Source organism: Rhinichthys klamathensis, unplaced genomic scaffold (genome assembly GCF_029890125.1).
Source record: "Rhinichthys klamathensis goyatoka isolate OS25496 unplaced genomic scaffold, OSU_Roscu_1.1 h1tg000033l_1, whole genome shotgun sequence".
NCBI classification, from domain to species: Eukaryota; Metazoa; Chordata; class Actinopteri; order Cypriniformes; family Leuciscidae; genus Rhinichthys; species Rhinichthys klamathensis.
In genome coordinates this window covers 322,748-344,999 of record NW_026606582.1, presented here as the reverse complement: position 1 = coordinate 344,999, position 22,252 = coordinate 322,748, and the positions used below count along the sequence as shown (strand labels likewise).

General features: G+C 43.3%; 3 protein-coding genes across 4 annotated transcripts in view; all 3 read left to right on the top strand.

The window, feature by feature from the left end:
- Positions 1-8,304: 8,304 nt before the first annotated feature.
- Positions 8,305-11,423, top strand: LOC130080336 (piggyBac transposable element-derived protein 4-like). Of its 2 annotated transcripts, none has more exons than XM_056245692.1 (2): positions 8,305-8,590; positions 9,756-11,423. In XM_056245692.1, exons 1-2 carry the CDS (start codon positions 8,451-8,453, stop codon positions 11,329-11,331), a joined length of 1,716 nt encoding a protein of 571 aa, XP_056101667.1. In that variant the 5' UTR covers positions 8,305-8,450; the 3' UTR covers positions 11,332-11,423. The 2 variants fall into 2 exon arrangements, 1 of the variants encoding a protein (XP_056101667.1); XR_008806667.1 differs by lacking the exon at positions 9,756-11,423 and adding an exon at positions 9,474-9,546 and having other exon boundaries at positions 8,466-8,590.
- A 2,444-nt stretch (positions 11,424-13,867) lies between these two features.
- Positions 13,868-14,254, top strand: LOC130080353 (histone H2A-like). Its single transcript, XM_056245710.1, has one exon. It carries the CDS (start codon positions 13,868-13,870, stop codon positions 14,252-14,254), a length of 387 nt encoding a protein of 128 aa, XP_056101685.1.
- A 2,685-nt stretch (positions 14,255-16,939) lies between these two features.
- Positions 16,940-22,252, top strand: part of kif15 (kinesin family member 15) — a 61,940-nt gene continuing 56,627 nt past the window's right edge. The window contains exons 1-8 of the mRNA XM_056245683.1: positions 16,940-17,004; positions 17,243-17,267; positions 18,227-18,410; positions 18,490-18,566; positions 18,638-18,675; positions 19,437-19,534; positions 20,676-20,855; positions 21,392-21,601. Coding sequence (XP_056101658.1) covers positions 16,986-17,004; positions 17,243-17,267; positions 18,227-18,410; positions 18,490-18,566; positions 18,638-18,675; positions 19,437-19,534; positions 20,676-20,855; positions 21,392-21,601 — 831 coding nt within the window. The 5' untranslated portion in view covers positions 16,940-16,985. The remainder of the gene's footprint in view (positions 17,005-17,242; positions 17,268-18,226; positions 18,411-18,489; positions 18,567-18,637; positions 18,676-19,436; positions 19,535-20,675; positions 20,856-21,391; positions 21,602-22,252) is intronic.

Sequence of the window (22,252 nt, the reverse complement as noted above, 5' to 3'; positions counted from 1 at the left end):
GGAAAATGTTTGCGTTATTTTGTCACTTATTTGGATTAGTATGCTAGCTGCAACCATTTAATTCCAGTCTTTGTGCTAAGCTAGGCTAGCGGTGGGTGCGTCAAACAGACTTATAGCACGCACGGAGATGAAAAAGGTATGTATGGACTTATCTAACTCTGGGGGATAAGGTGAATAGGCTAAAGTCCCAAAAAGTCGGAGTGTTCCTTTAAGAGCCACACACTCTGACACATAAAGAGTCTTGCCACATAAGAAAACAAAAAAGTCAGCTTTTAACAATTTAATATTTCCATCATTATGCTGGAAAACTCTCCTATCAGAATAATTTCTGTTACGCGTATGTATATTTTTAGTTAAAGCTGTTAAGTTATAAAGCAATATCTTTTTTTCCTTTGTGTTTTATATAATGACCACTAGGAGGTGATTGATGCATACTATATGTTTTTTCCCTGAAGATAAAAGTTGTTGTTGAAAACAAATTAAAGGAGTGACGCACGTTCGTTGCATTTTACCATGAAATGAGAATTCCGTGTCTTATCGTATTAATGTCAACACATTAACGATCTCTTTAACCCACCCGATATTAATTGGAATATTATTATCCGCAGTGCATTACTAATGGCCGTATATAATCATACTGTAGTGACCCACAAGGAAGTCTGAAAGAGACATTCACCAAGGGACTGTACCTTTAAGGAAGGGGAGGTTAGTCGATGACGTTTTCCGGTTTTTGACGTTGTGTTTTGTTTTGATATCACTCGCTGTACTGTGTGATAGAATTATTGAAGTGGATAGTAAAGTTGACTCGACGCATCTCCGTCTCTTGTCTCCTCACTTACTGCACTCCACATTGGTGACCCCCGACGCGAGTTGAACACGGCTGAATTATGTCACACAACGACGGTGGTGAAAACGCTGCGGCCGCGGCGCCGGCCGCTGCTAGCGGCGCGGCTAATGTCGGCGCTATCTACGCAGCCACCATCAAGTTACCGGACTTTTGGCAGCACAATCCACGGCCGTGGTTTCAGCACATCGAGGCACAGTTCCAGCTGAGAGGAATAACACAGGACGTTACAAAGTATTTCCACGTGGTAGCGGCCTTAGATGCCTCGACGACGGCCAGGGCTATGGCGCTGTTAGAGGCTCCTCCAGCTGACGGCAAGTACGACGCACTTAAAACGTTCCTGTTGAGCCTCTTTGAACTGTCAGAACTGGAAAAGGCAGACCGCCTGCTGTCCCTGAACGGCCTTGGCGACAGCAAGCCGTCCGAGTTAATGGAGAGGATGCTGGCGGTGCTGGGCGCGGCGGATCCCTCGTTCCTTTTCGCGCACATATTCCTGCGGCAGCTTCCAGCACCCGTGCGCACCGCACTGGCTAGTTCCCCCCTCCCTTCCTCCAGGGACTACCGAGCACTGGCTGTGGAGGCAGACAGGATATTCCTCGCCAACCGACAGCAGTTTGTCCATGCACTGCTGCCCACCCAGCGCACGTCTGTTCCACCCTCGGAGGACGACCCAGACACTGCAGCTGCTGTGACGGCCCGCCGACAGCGTGAGGACGGGTGGTGTTATTACCATTCCAGGTTTGGGGCAAAAGCCAAGCAGTGTCGTCAGCCTTGCAGTTTCGGAGCCCAGGGAAAAGCCAGGGCCGGCGCTCATTAGCAGCTATGGGCGCTGGCCGTGACTGCAAGCTGTTATTCATCACTGACACCTTGTCCGGCCGGCGGCTGCTGGTCGATTCTGGGGCTCAGCGCAGCATCCTGCCGGCGCAGCCTGTGGACACTATGGCTGGCGGGCACGGCCCCCCGATGGACGCTGCTAACGGCACACCCATTCGTACCTATGGCACGAGGCATGTGGAAGTGTGTTTCGGCGGGCGGCGTTTCGGCTGGGACTTCGTCATGGCAGCTGTGTCTACGTCGCTCCTGGGGGCGGATTTTCTCTGCGCTTATAGACTGTTGGTGGATGTTACAAACTGCCGCCTGATCGATGCCCTCTCTTTTGCTTCGTACCCCTGCACGCTGGGAGGGACAGGGGCGCTTTGTCTGTCGAACACGCTGGCCAACGGGGACCTGTATCAACGCCTACTTGCTGAGTTCCCTGACATCACCACACCCACGTTTTCATCGGCGGTGGCTAAGCATGGCGTGGAGCACTACATCACCACGGTGGGCCCCCCAGTCTACGCACGAGCCCGGCGCCTCGACTCTGCCAAGCTCGCTATCGCCAGGGAGGAGTTCGCCACCATGGAGCACCTCGGCATCGTGCGCCGCTCCAACAGCCCGTGGGCGTCCCCCCTGCACATGGTGACCAAGGCTGATGGCGGATGGCGTCCCTGTGGAGATTTCCGTCGCCTGAACGATGCCACCACACCCGACCGGTACCCAGTGCCGCACATCCAGGACTTCTCCGCCCACCTAGCCGGCGCCACCATTTTCTCAAAGGTGGACCTGGTGCGCGGTTACCACCAGGTGCCTGTCCACCCACAGGATGTCCCCAAAACAGCAGTCATCACACCCTTTGGCCTTTTCGAATTCCTACGGATGCCTTTCGGCCTCAAGGGGGCAGCGCAGACGTTTCAGCGTCTCATGGACTCGGTGCTGCGAGATATGCCATTCATGTTTGTTTACTTGGACGACATTCTCGTGGCCAGCGCGTCCGCAGACGACCACCGGACGCATCTCCGGCAGCTGTTCGGCCGGCTCAGTGAGCATGGCCTCATCATCAACCCGGCCAAGTGCGAGTTTGGCCGGTCATCCATCAATTTCCTCGGCCACCACGTCACCCCACAGGGGGCAGTTCCCCTCCCTGCCAAGGTGGAGGCCGTCGCCAGTTTTCCACGCCCACGCACTGTGAAGTCCCTGCAGGAGTTCCTGGGCATGGTGAACTTCTACAACCGTTTCCTCCCCCGTGCGGCCCAGCTCATGCGTCCATTGTACTACGCTTTGCGGGGTAGGAGACCGGTGGACGTGTTGGCTTGGTCCCCAGAGATGGCTGATGCGTTTGATGCTGCCAAAACTGCGCTGGCCAACGCTGCTCTGCTGGCGCACCCGTCCCCGACCGCCCCAGTTGCTCTTACTACGGACGCTTCTGATTACGCCGTGGGGGCTGTGTGTGAGCAGTGGGTGAACGGGGCCTGGCAGCCGCTGGCCTTTTTCAGCAGGAAGCTCCGGGACAATGAGAGGAAGTACAGCGCCTTCGACAGGGAGCTCCTGGGTCTTTTCCTTGCCACCCGTCATTTCCGTTTCCTGTTGGAGGGTCGGCGGTTCACGGCTTTCGTTGACCACAAGCCGCTGACGTTTGCTATGGCCAAGTCTACGGAGCCATGGTCTGGTCGACAGCAGCGTCAGCTCTCGGCCATCTCCGAGTTTACCACTGACATTCAGCACGTGGCTGGCAAGGACAATTTCGTCGCCGACTGCCTCTCCCGGGCAGTCGCTGGTTCCGTCCACTTGGGCCTCGACTATGCGGCTATGGCTGCGGATCAAATGGCGGACTCTGAGGTGCAAGCCTACAGGACGGCCCCCACGGCGCTGCTCATGGAAGATGTGATGTTTGACACGGCCAACGCTACACTCCTCTGCGACGTCTCCACTGGCCAACCTCGCCCCATGGTACCTGCTGGCTGGAGGCATAAAGTTTTTAATGCCATCCATGGTCTTTCCCACCCGGGGGTGAAGGCCTCTACCAAGCTGGTGGGGGCCAAGTTCGTCTGGCCGGGACTGCGGAGGGACATCAGGGCCTGGGCTGCGGCCTGTGTGGCGTGCCAGCGCGCAAAGGTGACTCGTCATACCAAGGCTCCTTTGGCACCCTTCAAAGTGCCAGAGAGACGTTTTGATCATGTGAATGTGGACCTGGTGGGCCCACTTCCCCCCTCCCGTGGTTACACCTACCTCCTCACCATGGTGGACAGGACCACCAGGTGGCCAGAAGTAGTTCCCCTGTCCTCCACTACATCAGCGGAAGTGGCCCGGGCGTTCATTATGGCTTGGGTGGCCCGTTTTGGCACACCGTCCGACCTCTCCTCGGACCGGGGTCCGCAGTTCACATCGGAGCTTTGGTCTGCGGTCGCCGAGGTCCTTGGGGTGAAGGTCCACCGTACCACAGCCTATAACCCACAGAGCAACGGATTGTGCGAGCGGTTTCATCGTGACATGAAGGCCGCGCTCAGGGCCAGCCTTACGGGCAGCGACTGGGCTGACCGCCTCCCATGGGTTATGCTTGGCCTTCGCTCCGCCCCCAAGGAAGATCTTCAAGCCTCATCGGCCGAGCTGGTGTATGGCCAGCCTCTGCGTGTTCCGGGGGAGTTTCTTCCAGATGCCACGGCCCCGTGGTCAGTTGCCTCACATCGGGCTGCATCTCGGGACATTGCAGATGCTTTTGTTCCTATTCCGACGTCTCACCATGGCCTTCCCCGGTCCTATGTGCCCAAGGATTTACCATCAGCCAAGTATGTCTTCATCCGCCATGATGGCCATCGGACACCGCTGCAGCCCCCATACGATGGGCCCTTCCGTGTCCTGGTGGGGGGGTCTAAGAACTTTGTTGTGGATATGGGGGGCAGGCCTGAGCGGGTGGCTATTGACCGTCTCAAGCCTGCTCATGTGGATATTGGCGAACCGCTTCAGCTGGCCCTGCCCCCACGGCGAGGGCGCCCACCTGCGGCAACCTCGACCCCTGCCCCTGCCCCGCCCCTTGCCCTTGGCCCCTCTACTGTTAAGCGCAGCCGCTATGGCCGCCCAGTCCGCCCCCCTGTACGTTGACTTTGTTGGAGGGACTGTTATGTGCTGGACTGTTCTGTTTTGCACTAGTGCATAGTGTCACATGTTTAATTTGGGGTACATGTTCAGCCTGGCCCTGTTTATGGGTGAATTCTGGGGGGGCCTGTGTAGTGACCCACAAGGAAGTCTGAAAGAGACATTCACCAAGGGACTGTACCTTTAAGGAAGGGGAGGTTAGTCGATGACGTTTTCCGGTTTTTGACGTTGTGTTTTGTTTTGATATCACTCGCTGTACTGTGTGATAGAATTATTGAAGTGGATAGTAAAGTTGACTCGACGCATCTCCGTCTCTTGTCTCCTCACTTACTGCACTCCACAATACACTATAAGGTCTATCATTGAAATGCACGTAGATCATACTTTGCCGGTTTTATTACATTGGTAAATTAACTGAAATATATCTTAATATTCAGTTAGTATTCTGTTTCAAAGTAACTGATTTCATATTAAATTTCTATTTTTTTAGGGTATAATATGATTCACTTCACACCACTGCAGACGCTGGGTGAGTCTCGCTCCTGTTACTCCCTGGCCGATCAGCTGGAGCTTAACCCAGACTTCTCCCCTCATGGACAAGCTTACACCTGGACAGATGTTGGCAACCTGGTGGAGAAAATGAAGAATGAGTGGAATATGCTTTGCATCACGGATGTGGTTTACAATCATACGGGTGCGCGTTTTCCTTTTCCGTTTTTTATTATCTTATTTATAGACAATTTTGTTACTTTTTAACTTTTAAAATATCCTAATATCTCTGATGCATAACCGTTATAAAAGATTGTCAAAATATATATACAATGCACACAATTTGATAAGGAGTATGTTTTAAGTTGTTTATTCAGACAGGGCTTCTACGCCGTATGGAATTGAAGAGTAGCCTATTGGATTTGATTTTAGTAATTAAGGAGCTTGTGTTTCCAGAGTATTGCTCCTATTTAGTTTTATACAATATAGAATTAAGAGTTTATAAGAACCTAAACAGGGTGTTCTCGTGGCACACGTTTAGTTACCAAGGCGCAGTCTTTCATAGCACTAAAAGCGACTCTGAACTTAGCTAAAATAATATTTACTCAAATGTCACTCAAACCAGCAACAGATCTAATCTACATCAGACTGTAATTTGATTTTTTTGGTGATTGTGAAACATTAAACCACATTTAAACTCTGATGTGTCAGATGTATGTGTTATAAAGTGTTTAAGTTTTTCCTCATCGTGCAAGCACGTATGTTATCACTTCGAGAAAACCAATGGAAGAAAAAATCAAATTAAAGTATTTAACGTTACAGGTGACAGTATATGCCGAATAATGCTGTATGAACCATGTGTGTTAAATTATGGTCTGAAAATCTACAGAGGCTTGGTAAATTTAGTCTGTAAAAGTGGAGTTTTGAAATGGAAAGTCCGAGTTCCATTTTACACTAAAGTTAAACTGGTTCTAACCAGACTATGGTTCTAACACACGCCGCGAGACATAAATGGGTTCTTGTCAAAATCCGGGACTCAAACTGAATCCCGAGGGACTTTATTTGTGTAGTGTAGTGAGACTGATGTCTGATCCACACATTTTTATTCGCGTTCAAAGAGTCAATTTAATGTGCACAATATTATGTAAGAACATTGCATAATTACAATTGTCCATTTAAAGTACTTTGCTGCCATGATTGTGATCTGTCATGACCATAGGGTCATGACACCTCATGAGCGGGAAAGACAGACAAAGAGGCGCGTGACTCGTGGCGTGGTGGAGTCACTTCCGGTCCGGCAATGGAAAGGAATTCACATTTAGAAGCTTTCAGTTGGCGGATGAGTCTCTTTAGCAGCCCAATTCTGACCAATGAAAGCATAGAGAAGGGCAATCCAGCCCTCTGAAATGAGCTTTCAATAAATACCAAGTTAACCACTCTAGATTAATATTGTCGTTGTTGTTTTTTTACTTGACTTGTTATAAGTGCATAAACGCTTGCATTCAGAGACTTCTTCAATTCAGTCAGTTGACCTTACAGCTGTTACTTTTTGCAAAATAAAAATAATCGTTTCTGTAAATTCCTTTTGATGACTCCAAACTGAGGTTGATGTGCAAGGGTCTTGTTTAGTTCGTATATCATTGGGTAATGCTTGATATTTAATACAATTTCTCCAGAAATTCCGTTGCTGCTTTTAAAATGAGGCAAGTTGGTGAAACCTGGGGAAAAAACAAGCCACACCTTTACCAAAATGTGAACGGGAGAGTAAGGATAATGATCCTGAAACTTGTGGGGGAGGTCGTCTTCTTCTTCTTCTCTTTCTATGGCGGTTGACAGCCAGCTTTTTGGTGAATTACCGCCACCATCTGGACTGGAGTGTGGATCAATGGGTCAAACTACACTTTAAATTCTTTTAATTAACCCAGTTGTCTTTAAAAAAGAAAACAAAATATGAAAACAAATTTCGCCAGATCCTCTTTGCATTATTTCAAGTAAATTTAGTGTCATCTGGTTCTCACCAAGTTGTGATATCAATCGTTGTCTAGCTTGATGGTATTTAGGACAATTCATAATTACATGCTCTAGTCTCTTGACTATTGCAGTATTCACATATTACATCCACATGCTTTTTCATTATAAATAAAGTTCTATTTAATCCTGTATGTCCTAGCCTCATTCTAGACCACACCACATCTTCTTCTCGCCTTTTTCTGTATGTATTCCTGTTCTTTCTTGTGGGGGAGGTCTTCTTCTTCATGTTTTAATGGCAATTAACTCTTTAGGATTATCGCCATCTACTGCACTGAATGACAAATTAGCATGGTTGATGAGTCTGACATTTAACCCGGGATTAATGGTCAAATACCATCCTCACACATATTATATTCTACACCTTATATGAATTTAATTAGTGCCCTGTATAGCTGTCTGTCCTGCCTTTTCCTAAAATATCCTCTTTCTTAATTCTATCCTCCCCTTTCTTAAAGTGATTAAATAATGTATCACGATATATTATATTTACTACATATAAAAGTCACATGATATATAGGTTATAACTAGACTTAGATTGGGGCACTTTGCATTGAATTATGGGCTGGCATTGAATAATGGTTGGAAAACATCCAGATGGCAGATCCATGTGTGGAGAAGTAGAAACTGTGCGCCATGCTCTAGTAGTTTATGTCATCGTACAGAAATAAATCTTATGTACTCAGAACTGTTGGAAGCTGGAACTTCAAGTTATTTATTAATCATTACTCTGTACTAAGGACTATGAGACAACATAAATTGTTATCAACTTTTTGCACCGGACTGGACTAAGGATATAATCTGTTAAATCTATTAATTCTTCAAATGAACTGAGGAGGGGGAGCCATTGTAGCGTATTATCAGAAAAAGAAGAAGAAGATCCACTGTAAGCCGAAGATTAACATTCCCGAACCAGTGAAATCTGCCCATAAAGAAGGCGCTCACCAAGACGGCCGACCAAAGCGGGAAGAAACATCTAAAATCCCAAATAAAGAGAATTACACCAAATTACAAAGTTGAAGGGGTTTTTCCTGTTCTCGTTTAGCCCTGGTCTGGCCACACCCACCGGCAGAGCGCGTCATTCACATGGTAATGACCTGAATGTGGGAAACGCCCCCGATCAACAGGATAAAACTGGCGCCAAACTTTTGGTTGGCTTTATTGACTTTTCCTCAAGATGGCTCGTCACGCACACGAGGAAGCTCTTCGGATGATCGTAGACAGCGAGGAAGAATTCACTTGTTCGTCAGAGTCAGAAGATGAAGAAGACGTTGATGATGAAGGCCTGCATCCAGCACAGGACACATTTTCTGAAGAGTAAGCCGTTTATTCTTCTTTTAGTTATCATAGTCGCATATAAGTTAGCTGCTAGCTGTTTTAAACCAATATGGCCAGACGGAAATCTAGCGTTACCATTTTGTAATTTTCTGAGTGAGATGTCTTGTCCTGGATTCTTAGTACATCTAAATGCATTGCAAAACAAGCGTAGGTTATGTTATACTCTAATGTGAAGAGAGAGTGATACTTAGCAACGGAGCTTAACTGTTCTCCAACATCTGCTGAGGCGTAAATGTTTTGAATGTGTTAACAGTGTCGATGCCTCATCAACAGCCATAAAGCGCGCGACCGTATATCCATTAATTATCAATGGACCCTTTTCACAGACTGTGACTAGTTTTAATGGTAATCAGCATTGTAAATCCTGCAAAGTGTGTATATATATATATATATATATATATATATATATATATAAATATAATAATGTATATATATATATATGTATTTACATTTACAACTATATACTGAGTATTATATTAACGTTGCATCAAATTACAAAAAAACTAGGGTGTTTCTAATACTGCTGTGTGAGTGACTGTGAAATTAACATCTTTCTCTCTTCTTGACTGCCTTTATCAAGTTCTCTCTCTATTTTTTTTTTTTTACTCTTTTTGAAAGTTGTGAAAACACAAATGGCAACAGAAAAACTTCACAATAGAGCAAATTAAAACAAAAAATATATATTTAATGTAAACTCTCATTCACCACTTTATAATTTTACCCAACTAGGATGATTTTCTCTTTTGAGAAACCTGGAAATGTGAAAAGGGTCTATCACTTATGCATGCACTGGTTTGCCAGCTTGGATAACATGCTAACAAATGTTTACTAATATTTGTGCTTGTTCTTTTTCTTTTCTTAGGAATGTGGTTCCTTCACGTGGACCTCACACAGGACACAAGCATCGTTCAGTTTTCAACGCGGTTAAGAATCTTAATGAGTAAGTGCACGTTTACCCCGTCATTTTACAAGTGACATATTATTCCACAGTATATGTAATCAAAATTAATCTAAGCAAAGTATATGTGCATGGATGAATGTGTAATCGCTTTTTAATGAGTGGGCAAAATATCAGTATAAGTAATTGATAATGGTGTTGTGATCCTGTTGTCAACATGCTCACTTTTGTTTTCTCCCCCCACAGATGTGAGAATGACAGTGACCAGATTCCTGTTTTAAAGAGAGCCAAGACTCTGTCATGGAGAAAAGAGACTGATGTCGATGTGGCTCCAAAGTCTCTGAGATTCCTGCCAGCTCGGGAACCTGGGCCGCAGTCGAATCTTGCTGACTCGCACTCTCCTATGAGTCTTTTCAAACTGTTTTTCTCAGAGAGCGCCGTGTCCAATCTGTGCCACAACACAAACGCTCAGGCTGCCAGGGCACTTTCAAAGGGTCGCAAATACAGTTGGACAGATGTCAGTGTTGGCGAGCTTTACCGCTACATTGGACTCGTCTTCTACATGGCCTCTGTGAAGATGAGCTCCATCGCTGACTACTGGCGACAGGACAGTCTCTTCTCTGTGCCTTTTCCCGCCACAGTCATGTCTAGGGACCGATACCGCACCATTTCATGGAATTTGCACGTAAGTCACCCAGACGCAGACAAAGAAAATGACAAAAAGAGGGGAACAGCTGAACATGACCAGCTTTTCAGAGTCAGACCCCTCATGGACACCATCCGTCTTGCTTGCAAAACCTTTTATCATCCCAGAAGAAATTTGGCTGTGAAGGAAAGACTGGTGGCATGCAGAGCAAATGCAGGAATGAGAAGATTCATGAAAGCCGAGCCAGCAAAGCTGGGCTTCAAGTTTTTTGTCCTGGCGGACTCGTCGAATGGATATACTGTGGACCTCTCTGTGTACACGGGCAAGAACATCTTTCCCACAGGCCGTGGGCTTTCTTATGATGCTGTGATGTCTCTTCTGGACAAGAAAGCTTTGGGCTCTGGGTACCATGTGTACATGGATGATTTCTATACAAGTCCAAAGCTCTTAACAGACTTGTTTGCTATGAAGTTTGGTGCTTGTGGGACTTACAGAGACTATAGGAAGGACTTCCCACGGAGCGCATCTAATTCACTGACCAAAAAGTCCAGCAGGGGATCCATCCGGTGGATTCGGGATGGGCCTCTTGTGTGTGTGAAATGGATGGACAAACGAGAGGTGTCTGTTTGTTCCACCATCCATGCTGCCTATACAGGAGACCGTGTGCAACGAAAAGTGAAAGCACAAGATATACGAAGGACAAAGTCTTTTCCATGTCCTGCGCCTGTGACCGCGTACAACCAGCACATGACAGGTGTTGACCCGTCCGACCAGCTGTTGCAGTACTACACTGCACAGCACAACACCATGAAGTGGTACAGAAAAGTCTTTCTACAGTTCTTGGATGTTGCTGCCACCAACGCTTTCATATTGCACAAGGAGCTACACGGCAACATGACACACAAGGCCTTTATGGAAGAGCTTGTTGCAGAGCTCTGCGGTGTGTCTGAGAAAGCAGATCCAGAACAGACCAGTAATGACCATGTGCCGGTTCCAGGAGCTGAGCTGACCTCCAATGTCAGAAATATTGCCACTGTTGGTCGCCGCATATGTGTGCATTGCAAAGCAGTGCGTGGCAAGAAGCAACAAACGCCATGGAAATGCCAGGCATGTGACGTTCATTTGTGTCTTCAGTTGAACAGGAACTGTTTCCAGGAATGGCACAACGATTTGTGAGTGTTCAAACCTGGGTGCACAAAAATGTGCCTTCAATTACACACCCTATTTTGTATTTGAATTTGAGTATGTACACTATTTTTATAAATAAACTACATCGAGAATGTGAGGAGACACTTTTTTTTTTTTCATATTAATAGACCCTTTAGGGAACGGATCAATATTTCCCCATGTGCTGAATGCAGTTTTTATGACCACTGTCTTTGGCACTTATTTTCTGGTTTCATAAAACCAGTGTGAAAGTAGCATTATTATTGTAATATAATCTGGGCTGAATGCAGGGTAGTGAACCATTTTCCTTATGGTGTAAATCGATGAAATAAGCAAAAATGTTAGAGCATGTCCAACATCTTCAGGATTCAAAGAACACCTCAGATTTTATGGGGTTTTACGTATTAAATACTTGATGGAGAGGTTACCCTTTCTGAATTTTTCAAAATAGTTCACGAATGAATACATGGGGGATTTTAGACCTCCAAGGAATTTCTTAACTGTCATTGCTTTTGCCAGCATAATCCATTGAACATCTATCCATCGTTCTCTGTGGCACATTTACTCTGAGCACTGTGGCCTAATGGGAAGGCAAAGAGGAGAAAATGCCCTGCCAGTTTAAGCATCCTGTTCAAATGCTGTCAGTCACCCAGTGTACAAAAGTGTGAAAAGACAGGCTAATAATTATATTTCTAAATCAACCCTATTTCAATCAACCATATATGTAATGATAGGAAGTCCCAATCATCGTAATTCAGAAATCTGCAAAAACATCCTGAAAAATGCACTATCAATATTTCTATCGCTTCCACCGCTTTGAAGAGACCTGAGGGGTTCACGGGTGTGTCCAGAAGGGCCGTCTTTTAACTCAGTCTGGGTGAGCCACAGGTGACGATCTAACACCACAAGATTTTCCATGTTGCATCCGACACTAGAGCTGTCACTTTCGTCGCTCTGAGGGCCAGACCTGTGCCACACCGGAGCTTTTTGAAAACTTCTGGGTCCGTCCTGCCCTCATCCAGAGACCTGAGCAACTTGGCCTGATAGACATGGAGGATTGACATCACATGCAGTACTGACGCTGCTTGGCCCACCGCTGAGAAAGCCTTGCCAGCGAAGTTTGCACCCCTCGCTTCTTCGGGGTGTCCTTTCGGCTGCGGCCCGACTGGAGGAACCACTCGTCCAGACGGCTTCTGGTCGGCTAGGCAGGAGGTGTCCACTCCAAACCGAGCTCATCAACTGCCTTGGACAGTTCAACTCCCGCATCAAGATCGCCTTCAAGAGCCTGGTGACTAAAGGCACCCTGGTACAGGTCAAAGGTACCGGCCCTTCGGGCTCATTCAAGCTCAACAAGCAGCAAGTCGAGACCAAGAAGAAACCGGTAAAGAAAGTGACTCCCTAAAGCGAAGGCTGCGGCCAAGAACCCCAAGAGCGTAGCGGGGAAAGATGCCCGCCGCCAAGAAATCGCACAAGAAGGCACAGAAACCCGCTGCCACAGCTGCTAAGAAATCAGCCAAAAGTGCTAAAAAAGCCAAGGCATCTAAACCTAAGCCAAAGCCTAAAGCTGCCAATCCTTAAAAGGCAGCTCCCAAAAAATAGTCCACTTTTTTTTTCATCAACGGCTTCTTTTAAGAGCCACCCACTAACTCTCAAAATTAACAGCAATCATTACAATACATGAGTTTTGCTTTTTATTCAAAGGAAACAGTTAATATTTTACTTTTGACCACTTAAACTTGTGCAATCTAAACAAAAACTATAAAATACTTTTTGTCAAAAATAAGTTACCTAGTCCTGAATCAATCAAGTTGTGTGATCTATTTTATACATATACAAATATATTAAAAATGGCCAAAAAGCTTATGAGGGTTAAGGCAGTGATCACAGTCCAAATAGGATACAACACACAAACAGAATATATACCCACAACATGCTGGAGAATTGTGACCAATACAAACAACCCCACATCCAGCTATATGGGCGGTGATGAAACTGCAATGGAACATAATATAACATGGTATCAGAAGGCCATTGTGCACAGAATACAGTATGAAATGTGTAGGAACAGTGTATAATATCCATATATATATTTATTTAGACTTTATGTTGTGCATATATACATGTTAAAAAGTGTGCTTATCAAACCCTAGCAGCATGTTGATATTGAAGTGAATTATCTGAAAAGCTTGTTTAAATTGCTATTTCACCATTTTAGTAAAAAAAATGTTTAACACATATTAAACTGTGCTCAGAAAAAAAAACTAAATCAATATTAATTCCCCTAACATCAGTTAAGCAATTTCATGAATTTCTACAAATATTTCAATAGTTTCAGCTCTTCTATCTTGATGGTCACAAATACTTGATACATACTTATTTAGTGCATAATTATTCCCGCTAGAATAGGGGGTTGGGCTTTGGAGCAAAGGCCAGTGATTGGTTTGAATCTTTATAGACTCTAAACCAATGTGCGACCTGCACTCTCCTTTAAAGACAGTAAGTGGACGGACGCTCGATATTACATTCTCGTAACCTCAACGTAAACATGAGTGGAAGAGGCAAAACCGGTGGTAAGGCCAGAGCGAAGGCTAAGACTCGCTCCTCCAGGGCGGGTCTGCAGTTCCCCGTCGGCCGTGTTCACAGGCTTCTACGCAAAGGAAACTACGGCGAGCGCGTCGGTGCCGGAGCTCCTGTTTATCTGGCGGCGGTGCTCGAGTATCTGACAGCTGAGATCCTGGAGCTGGCTGGAAACGCCGCTCGGGACAACAAGAAGACCCGCATCATCCCCCGTCATCTGCAGCTGGCGGTGCGTAACGACGAGGAGCTCAACAAACTTCTGGGCCGAGTGACCATCGCTCAGGGCGGCGTGCTGCCCAACATCCAGGCTGTGCTGCTGCCCAAGAAGACCGATAAACCCTCCAAATCTAAATAAACTCGAGTTTGTTTTGTTTAAACCAAAAGGCTCTTTTAAGAGCCACCCATTTTATCTGATAGAGAGTGATTTTCTTTGTTAATATTTATAAACACCATAAAGGCGTTTGGTTGAAGGAGAAAATGACCCATCAAACCAATAAAATATGATTGCTCTGCATTATCGACGGTTACAGTCGTAGGTGTGCGTGTTTGTTATAAGCACATGATGGTCCCCTAATGTGTGTTTGTCACCCAACCCATTCGCCTTAATATTAAAATATAGTTGGTTTACCAAGCTCTGATAATGTATTGAATATTTTAATAAATTATCCCAAATAAAAAGCAATATACACATCTCGGCTTCATGGTAACAGAAATTGGTCAATGTTACTCGGGGTCTTTGATCCCCTTTTTTTACGGGACGGATGGAAACCCTAGTGTGTCTCGCTGCAGTGCTTTTATACAGACTGTAATGTGATTTTGTTCTAATCCGGAATCTACACAACCACTGTGAATTAAGGCGAGTATTTCAGAACAAATAAATACAACATTGTGAGTATAAAGACCAGGGAGGTGTCATATACACTGTGTGGTGTATATGAAGTATTCAACAGAACAAAGCAGCTCGAGCGGGAAACCTTCCACTTGTTTGAAAAAGAGGAAACGCGCAGTCATTGGCTGGCACTCATGCGCAGACGTCACGTATTAGCCAATGACAAGGTCTGCATCCTCGCGACACTATGAGCTCGTGGCGGTACAATGCTTTAAAAGCGGGTGTATGAAGATAAAGCAGCATTTCCAGCACTAGCAGGACAAAGAGAAGAAGCCCGCAGCAATGGCAAGAACCAAGCAGACAGCTCGTAAATCAACCGGTGGTAAAGCCCCGAGGAAGCAGCTCGCTACTAAAGCCGCCCGTAAGAGCGCTCCGGCCACCGGCGGCGTCAAGAAGCCTCACCGCTACCGGCCCGGGACCGTGGCTCTGCGGGAGATCCGCCGCTATCAGAAGTCCACCGAGCTGCTGATCCGCAAACTGCCCTTCCAGCGGCTGGTGAGAGAAATCGCTCAGGACTTCAAGACGGACTTGCGCTTCCAAAGCTCCGCTGTTATGGCCCTGCAGGAGTCCAGCGAGGCTTATTTGGTCGGTCTGTTCGAGGACACCAACTTGTGCGCCATCCACGCCAAGAGGGTCACCATCATGCCCAAAGATATTCAGCTGGCCCGCCGCATCCGCGGAGAGCGCGCTTAAACCCGCGTCTGCGTCAACACACAACGGCTCTTTTAAGAGCCACCACAAATGTATCTAAAGAGTCAGTTTCCAGTCTCAAACAATTTACTATCATTACTTTTTTTGATCGACTTCAAATGTTGACTACTGTATATCTTTTTTCGAAGTGGTACAAAATGAGTCTCTTTGTGACACTTGCACACACAAAATAAACAAAACATTTTGTGACTCTGACTTCACATACACTTTATTTTGCTGTTACTGTTGCCCTTTTAGGGGTGATTTACCCTCTCAGTTTCAGTTTTAAGGTGCTTTATTCTTACATTTGTATTGCTAAAGCATTTGCAGGGATTGCTGTTCAGTTAAAACTGCTAAATGGCACTACTGTTGATTTGGATGTGTGCATGTGGTTCGTAAACCCTATGTTATTGGGACAAAATGTCACCACAAAGATGGTAATATTTTAAATCCTTGTCCTTTAGGGGACATTTTTGGTCCCGATGAGTAAAATGGCTAAAATTATCCATTTATAAGGAATGTTTTTAAATGTAAAAATGCAGAAACTTTTCGGCGTGGGGAGAAAATATAGATTGTATTTGTACCGTATAAACATCATTATGTCTATGGAAGGAGGTGGAGACCACAACTTCTCAGCTAGGATTTTCTTCAATTATATAGTGCTTTATACAATACAGATTGTTTATAAAACTTAGTGGTTACAGTGATCCCTGGGAAATAATGCATGTTGGCTCTTCAGCTGAAGTCAGATGATGAAGATCATCTCCACAGATTAGGTCTTTAGAGAAGCAATGTGCTGAATGCAGGCATTTGGGTGAACTAGGTTGTATGCATTTTAGTAAACTCAATGAATTTACAATTTTGACATTGAATAAAAAAAAAATTTGTAAAATGGTGTCTGTCATGTTATTGGCTTATGGATATTTTTATTGAATATACTCAGTTTTTTTTCAGTGAATATGGAGCAAAATATGTAAAATAGTAGACAAATATTTGCTTAAATAATTTTGCTTAAAGAAAACGTACAAGTATAATTGCAGTATAAAAATGGTTAAAGTAATTTAATGAAAATATTTACTTAAGTATATAACTAGTCAACTTAATTTTAATTTCATCATAGTAACATATAGGGAACTGATGAAACAGTACCCAAATACAGGAACTAAGTATTCAGGCTACCGATGTATGTTCACCATCTGTTATTTCTTCAGATAAACACAAATTAAGATTTTTAAGTTGACGCTTGAAAAACTGGAATTTGGCAGAAACGGACAAGATATTGAACACTTTGAAAAATGTCATAATTAAAACAGAACTGATGGGAGAAATATGCAAGTAGTGTGAAGAATGCAGGAGTTCATGACTCCAGAAGATGGCAGTAGTGCGACATCCAGGTTACGAGCTGCCCTTAAAGACCAAAGAAGAAGAAGAACTAGGCGCCAAATTTTGTATCGATCCTTCACGAATACAGTGAGAGAGAGAGAGAAACAAAATATAGGAATGAATCATGAATCTTAAAGGCAAAGGTGAGGATTATTTACTCATGTTATGAGTTCATGCAACGATCTCAATCTTCGCATATGATACTAAAGCAAATAGCCGAGATTTTTACCTTGTTTATTACATCGAATAAACAGAAGATATTTACTATTGGAGTCGAGTACACGTCAATGTTTACTGACGAGCTTTGTTGTCCTTAATATTAAAACCATGTTTACTATAGTTTTGTTATAAATTTGTTTTGTCTTTTACGTTTCCTTTCAGCAACCGCGGAATCAAACATCAACAGGTAACTTACATAAATATACACACAGCCGAAAGATAGTAAACACTGCTGACTGCGTGCTAACACTTCCGCGAATGTCTTAATCCATTATCTATATATATATAGCTGAACCTCTTTGCCCTAATACTGGAAGGAAGCCCTTATATTTTAAGTTAATAAGTCAATAATAAAAATAAGTCAATAATAAAATGAAGTTCATGGTTCTCTGATGTCAGTTAATGGTCACATGACATGCAGGTAAACATTTTTTTTATGTTTTATTTTGATTGTTTTTATTTTATAATTATCTATTTATAAAAAAAAATACTTAATAGCTTTTCATTAAATTCACGAACCCCATTCTGGGAAACCCTGACGCAATGTAATATTTAATGCACTTCCTGTTGTTGATAAAGAATGTAATATGTTTTCTTTCTCGTTGTGTTTTTATATCAATAATGTACACAATTATCCTATCCAGATCAATGTGATGAACGAGTTTGGTCAAAAGTAATCAAAAAGGAGTCAGAATACATTACCCAAATTGAGCAAACTAGATTACATTACTAACTACAATTTGTAAGTAATCTACCCAGCACTGCCACCGAGTTTGTTCCCTTTTTGTGATTCTATCAGGTATCTGAGAACATACAGAGTTTATCATGCTGGTCGGTTGTCTGGTAGAAACAAATTAATAGCGCTTTTCTTCCCCTTATCTTCGCTGGTCATTAAACTCTCACTCCACTTTTGAGCACAGATCTCAACTTTGATGGTTGTAGTTCATGAATGCATTGGAATACAGACTGGTCTCTTTTTAAAGAAGACAGATTATTGAAGGAGTCAACGCAGCTTTAAAAAAATGGTTTAAAATTAGCATACAAATTTGTACGGTTGCATCCCTTTATACTGATTGTGGATCCAACAGATTTGTGTTTTACCGTCCGAGACTCATTAACATTTCCTCCTCTAACATCCTCATGCAGTGATGGAGATGCCATCAAGGTGTTTGTGCGGGTACGGCCACTGACTCGAGGCACTGGGTTATCAACAGACGGCGATCACAGTCTGTGCCTGACCGTGAGCTCGCCGCACACTGTCAGACTGCACTGCAAACCGGAGCCTCGGACCTTCACTTACGACCATGTGGCTGACATGAACACAAGCCAGGTGAGACAGGGCTTCAGATGTGTCTCTGGGTGAAGATCAGTCGAGAAACATCTCATCCACTGCTCTTTGTGTCTCTCAGGAGGAGGTTTTCTCCAGCGTGGCTAAACACATCGTGGAGTCGTGCATGAACGGATACAACGGCACCATTTTTGCCTAGTGAGTTCCTGTGTGGCTTGTATACAAATGTTAGAGCCTAGTCGATTCATGACGTTGTATTTGTTTTTCAGTGGACAGACGGGCTCAGGAAAGACCTTCACCATGCTGGGTAAGTGCTGAGATCTCGTGTCAGTTTGCCTACTAGTTAGCTTTTTGACTGTGTGCATACATAGAAAACATGAAGTAGCTCCCAAAAAGTATTTAGACACTTGAGCTACAATTAAAAACGGTTGTTAACACTTTACAATAAGGTACTAACAGTGAGCAATACATTTGTTACTATACTAGTTAATCCTTGTTAATGTTAGTTAATTAAAATCCAGCTGGTCATTGTTTGTTCATGTTAGTTCACAGTGCATTAACTAATGTTTACAAATACAACCTTTGATTTTAATAATGTATTCGTAAATGTTTAAATTAATTAACTGAGATTAATAAATGCTGAAGTATTATTCATTCTTAGTTTTTTAACTAATGTTAAATAATGAACCTTATTGTAAAGTGTTACCAAATGTTGTTATAACATTGCCACTTGTTTTGATATTTTTGTTATATATTGCATTTGTTTCGAAAATAAGCTCAAGCTATTTTTGTAGTTTTTGTATCTTATTTTGTAGTTGTCAAATGCTAGTTCATATGATGTGATTAGAATATGAATTATGAGTGAACTTGAAGGGAACCGACTGCATACATGCACTACAAATCACAACAGCTGACACCGGTCATTTAAAAATGTCTCAGAACAGTAAAGCTGTGAGAACAGTGGTTTGATCAGATACGTTTCAAGTGTGGCTTTTCCAGAAGTTTCCATTTACGTTTTTTGGGACCACTGTAAGCATTCAGAAAGGTATATGCACTTTGTGTCTGCAGGTCCCTCGGAGCTGGATAACTTTTCCGATGAGCTGCGTGGTGTGATTCCTCGTAGTTTTGAATACCTCTTCTTCCTCATCAATCGAGAGGTGGAACGGGTGAGACAAGTTTCAATAAATATACAATAGTTCTAGATTAATTTAATGTTGCCAATTAATTGCACATTCATTGAGGTATCTTGCTGTTTAAATAAATGATGTGTGCATGGGACTCTCAATAACCTCTTATTCAGAACCAGCTAAAAACTTGGAAATGAGTGAAATGTATATGTTGTTTATTTAATTATTCTATAATGTCTGTGTTCCTCCACTGAATTGGGTGGTACATCGCAGTAAAATAGTGCTCTCTGATGTGGGATTTGTTCTTTGTGAAGAAAATGCGTAATTAGAGCTACGATGAACTTTGCTGTTGTCATGACAACTGCATGTTCAGTCAGCTTTTGTAGGAGAAAACAAAATTTTTTATACATGTTACAATACATTGTTGATACAACATTCCTTCTTCTCTTTTGCCCCTCACTGTGTCATAATACAATGTATTTTTAATGTCTTATTAGTAGTGGTGTAACAATATACCATGTCACAATATATCGCAATACAAAATGCAACAATATGTATCGTGTAAAGTTCACCCAAAATTAAAATTACTGTGTGAGGAAAAAAATTCAAGTTTTCAGAGTTTTTGTGTCAGTACTACATTAAACTACTATATATAAAATGTTGAATTTAATGTATTATAATGCAATGAGGGAATATTGTGCGTCCTGATAATGCCAAATGTCTTATGTTACCAGTAAAAAGTGGCCTACATTATTTTAAATATATCTACTCAGTGACAGAGAACAATCATATTCGTCTGAAATAATTCTGTATTTTCAGCTTCAGAATCATGAATTTTATTATTCTGGTGTCTCTATTGTCCTGTTCATTGGGTTTCAAGCACCAAGTCCAAGCCTATCTACACACACAATATCGTATCGTGAGTTCAGTATCGTGATATGTATCAAATCGTGACATGAGGGTATGGTTACACCCCTAGTTATTAGTGTTCATTTGGACACGTCTGAAATGACCTCAGTGAACAACATGCTGATAAGGGCACTACAGTGCTTTGTGTTATTTTCCATAATTATAAATGACATTTTAAAGGTTTTACATTGCTTAATCAGTGGGTGCAGTAATATATTTATTTGGTGTTGTGCTTTGTGGTGTTTATTAATTCTTTCTGTTTTCTGTGCAGTCTGGTGGGACGAAGAGCTTCCTCTGCAAGTGTTCGTTTATAGAGATCTACAATGAGCAGATTTATGACCTGTTGGACAGTGTGTCCACCAGCCTGTTCCTGCGTGAGGACATCAAGAGGGGCGTCTTTGTGGAAGGAGCTGTGGAGAAATACGCTGCATCTGCTGCAGAGGCCTATCAGGTCTCGCACATGTTGACCTCGAATAGTTGTCAAAAAAACACACTAGCAACAGACCTTAATAGCTTTCAAACCGCAAGACTCTTTTCAGGCTTTTTGTCCAACCAACTTTTTGAAATATCCTACAGTGTGACGGCTGGATTCCATCTAACAGAATTCTACTCATGTTGCTAATTCTATTTTTACTTAATTATGATGTATAATGATATTTTTAATGTATAATTTAACAAACATTTTCTTTTTAAGAGCTGAATGTTCTTCAGGGTCCCGGTCTTTTTAACCAATGACTTTTCCAGTCATTCGATATTTACTGGAATAGACTTTTTACAAAAGGTCTACCCGATACAAATATTTTAGAACTTTTGCACAACTAGAAAAATTTACATTCTACATTACATACAAATACCCATGGCTATTTAAATTTGATTATCCAATCTCACATTTTCAGGTTTTCCAAAACTATGGGAACCTGGTTGTATATTATCTTTATACTATTTTGCCAGTTCTATTGTGACCTTGTGATCTGTTTGTGTTTGCAGGTGTTGTCGATGGGATGGCGGAACCGGCGAGTGGCATCCACCTCAATGAACCGCGAATCCTCTCGTTCACATGCAGTGTTCACCATGACGTTGGAATCGAAGGAAACTGGACATGAAGTGGTCAACATCAGGACCTCTCAGCTCAACCTGGTGGATCTTGCCGGCTCAGAGAGACAGAGGGACACGCATGCAGAGGGTTCACGGCTCAAGGTGGTTATGTTGAACATTTAGTTGTCAATCTGTTCTGTTTTCAAACAAAATAAGGGTTTAGTTTCAGGTTATCAGGAACACATTATTATTAATATTACTTCTCTGCAGTATTGTATTACAATAATATTCAACTTGAGTCTGTTCCAAATAAGTGCAAGTAAAAAGTGATACTCTATCAAAGCTAATGTGGACCAAAAATCCACTTTCATATAAGTTAATTTAGTTTTGTTTTTTGCCTTGATACACTGGCAGCAGCAATAGTCAAGTCAAGTCACCTTCATTTATATAGCGTTTTTAAAGTCCCTGTAAAGTCAAAATGAAGTATGTGTTCCGAGTTTGTCACACCACATAAAAATGTGTTATTAGCCACCCAGACAAATTTGAATGATAAAAAAAGCCACCAAGTAAATAAAATAAGCTATCAAAATCTTGAAAAAAATAGCAGTATTCTCTGCTCTTAAACGCTGGGGGCGTGTCCGCTGGCTGCGCTGAAACCACACCCACTCGTGGGAAAGCTGCAGACAGTGATATTAGGTGATACTGCTTTCGGGACGGGAGGATGAAGGCCGAGGCGGGAGATAGTCGGTTCGGCCCCATTCACCAGTAACAGCAGATTATCAGTTAATCCCAGTTGCCGACGAAAGTTTATAA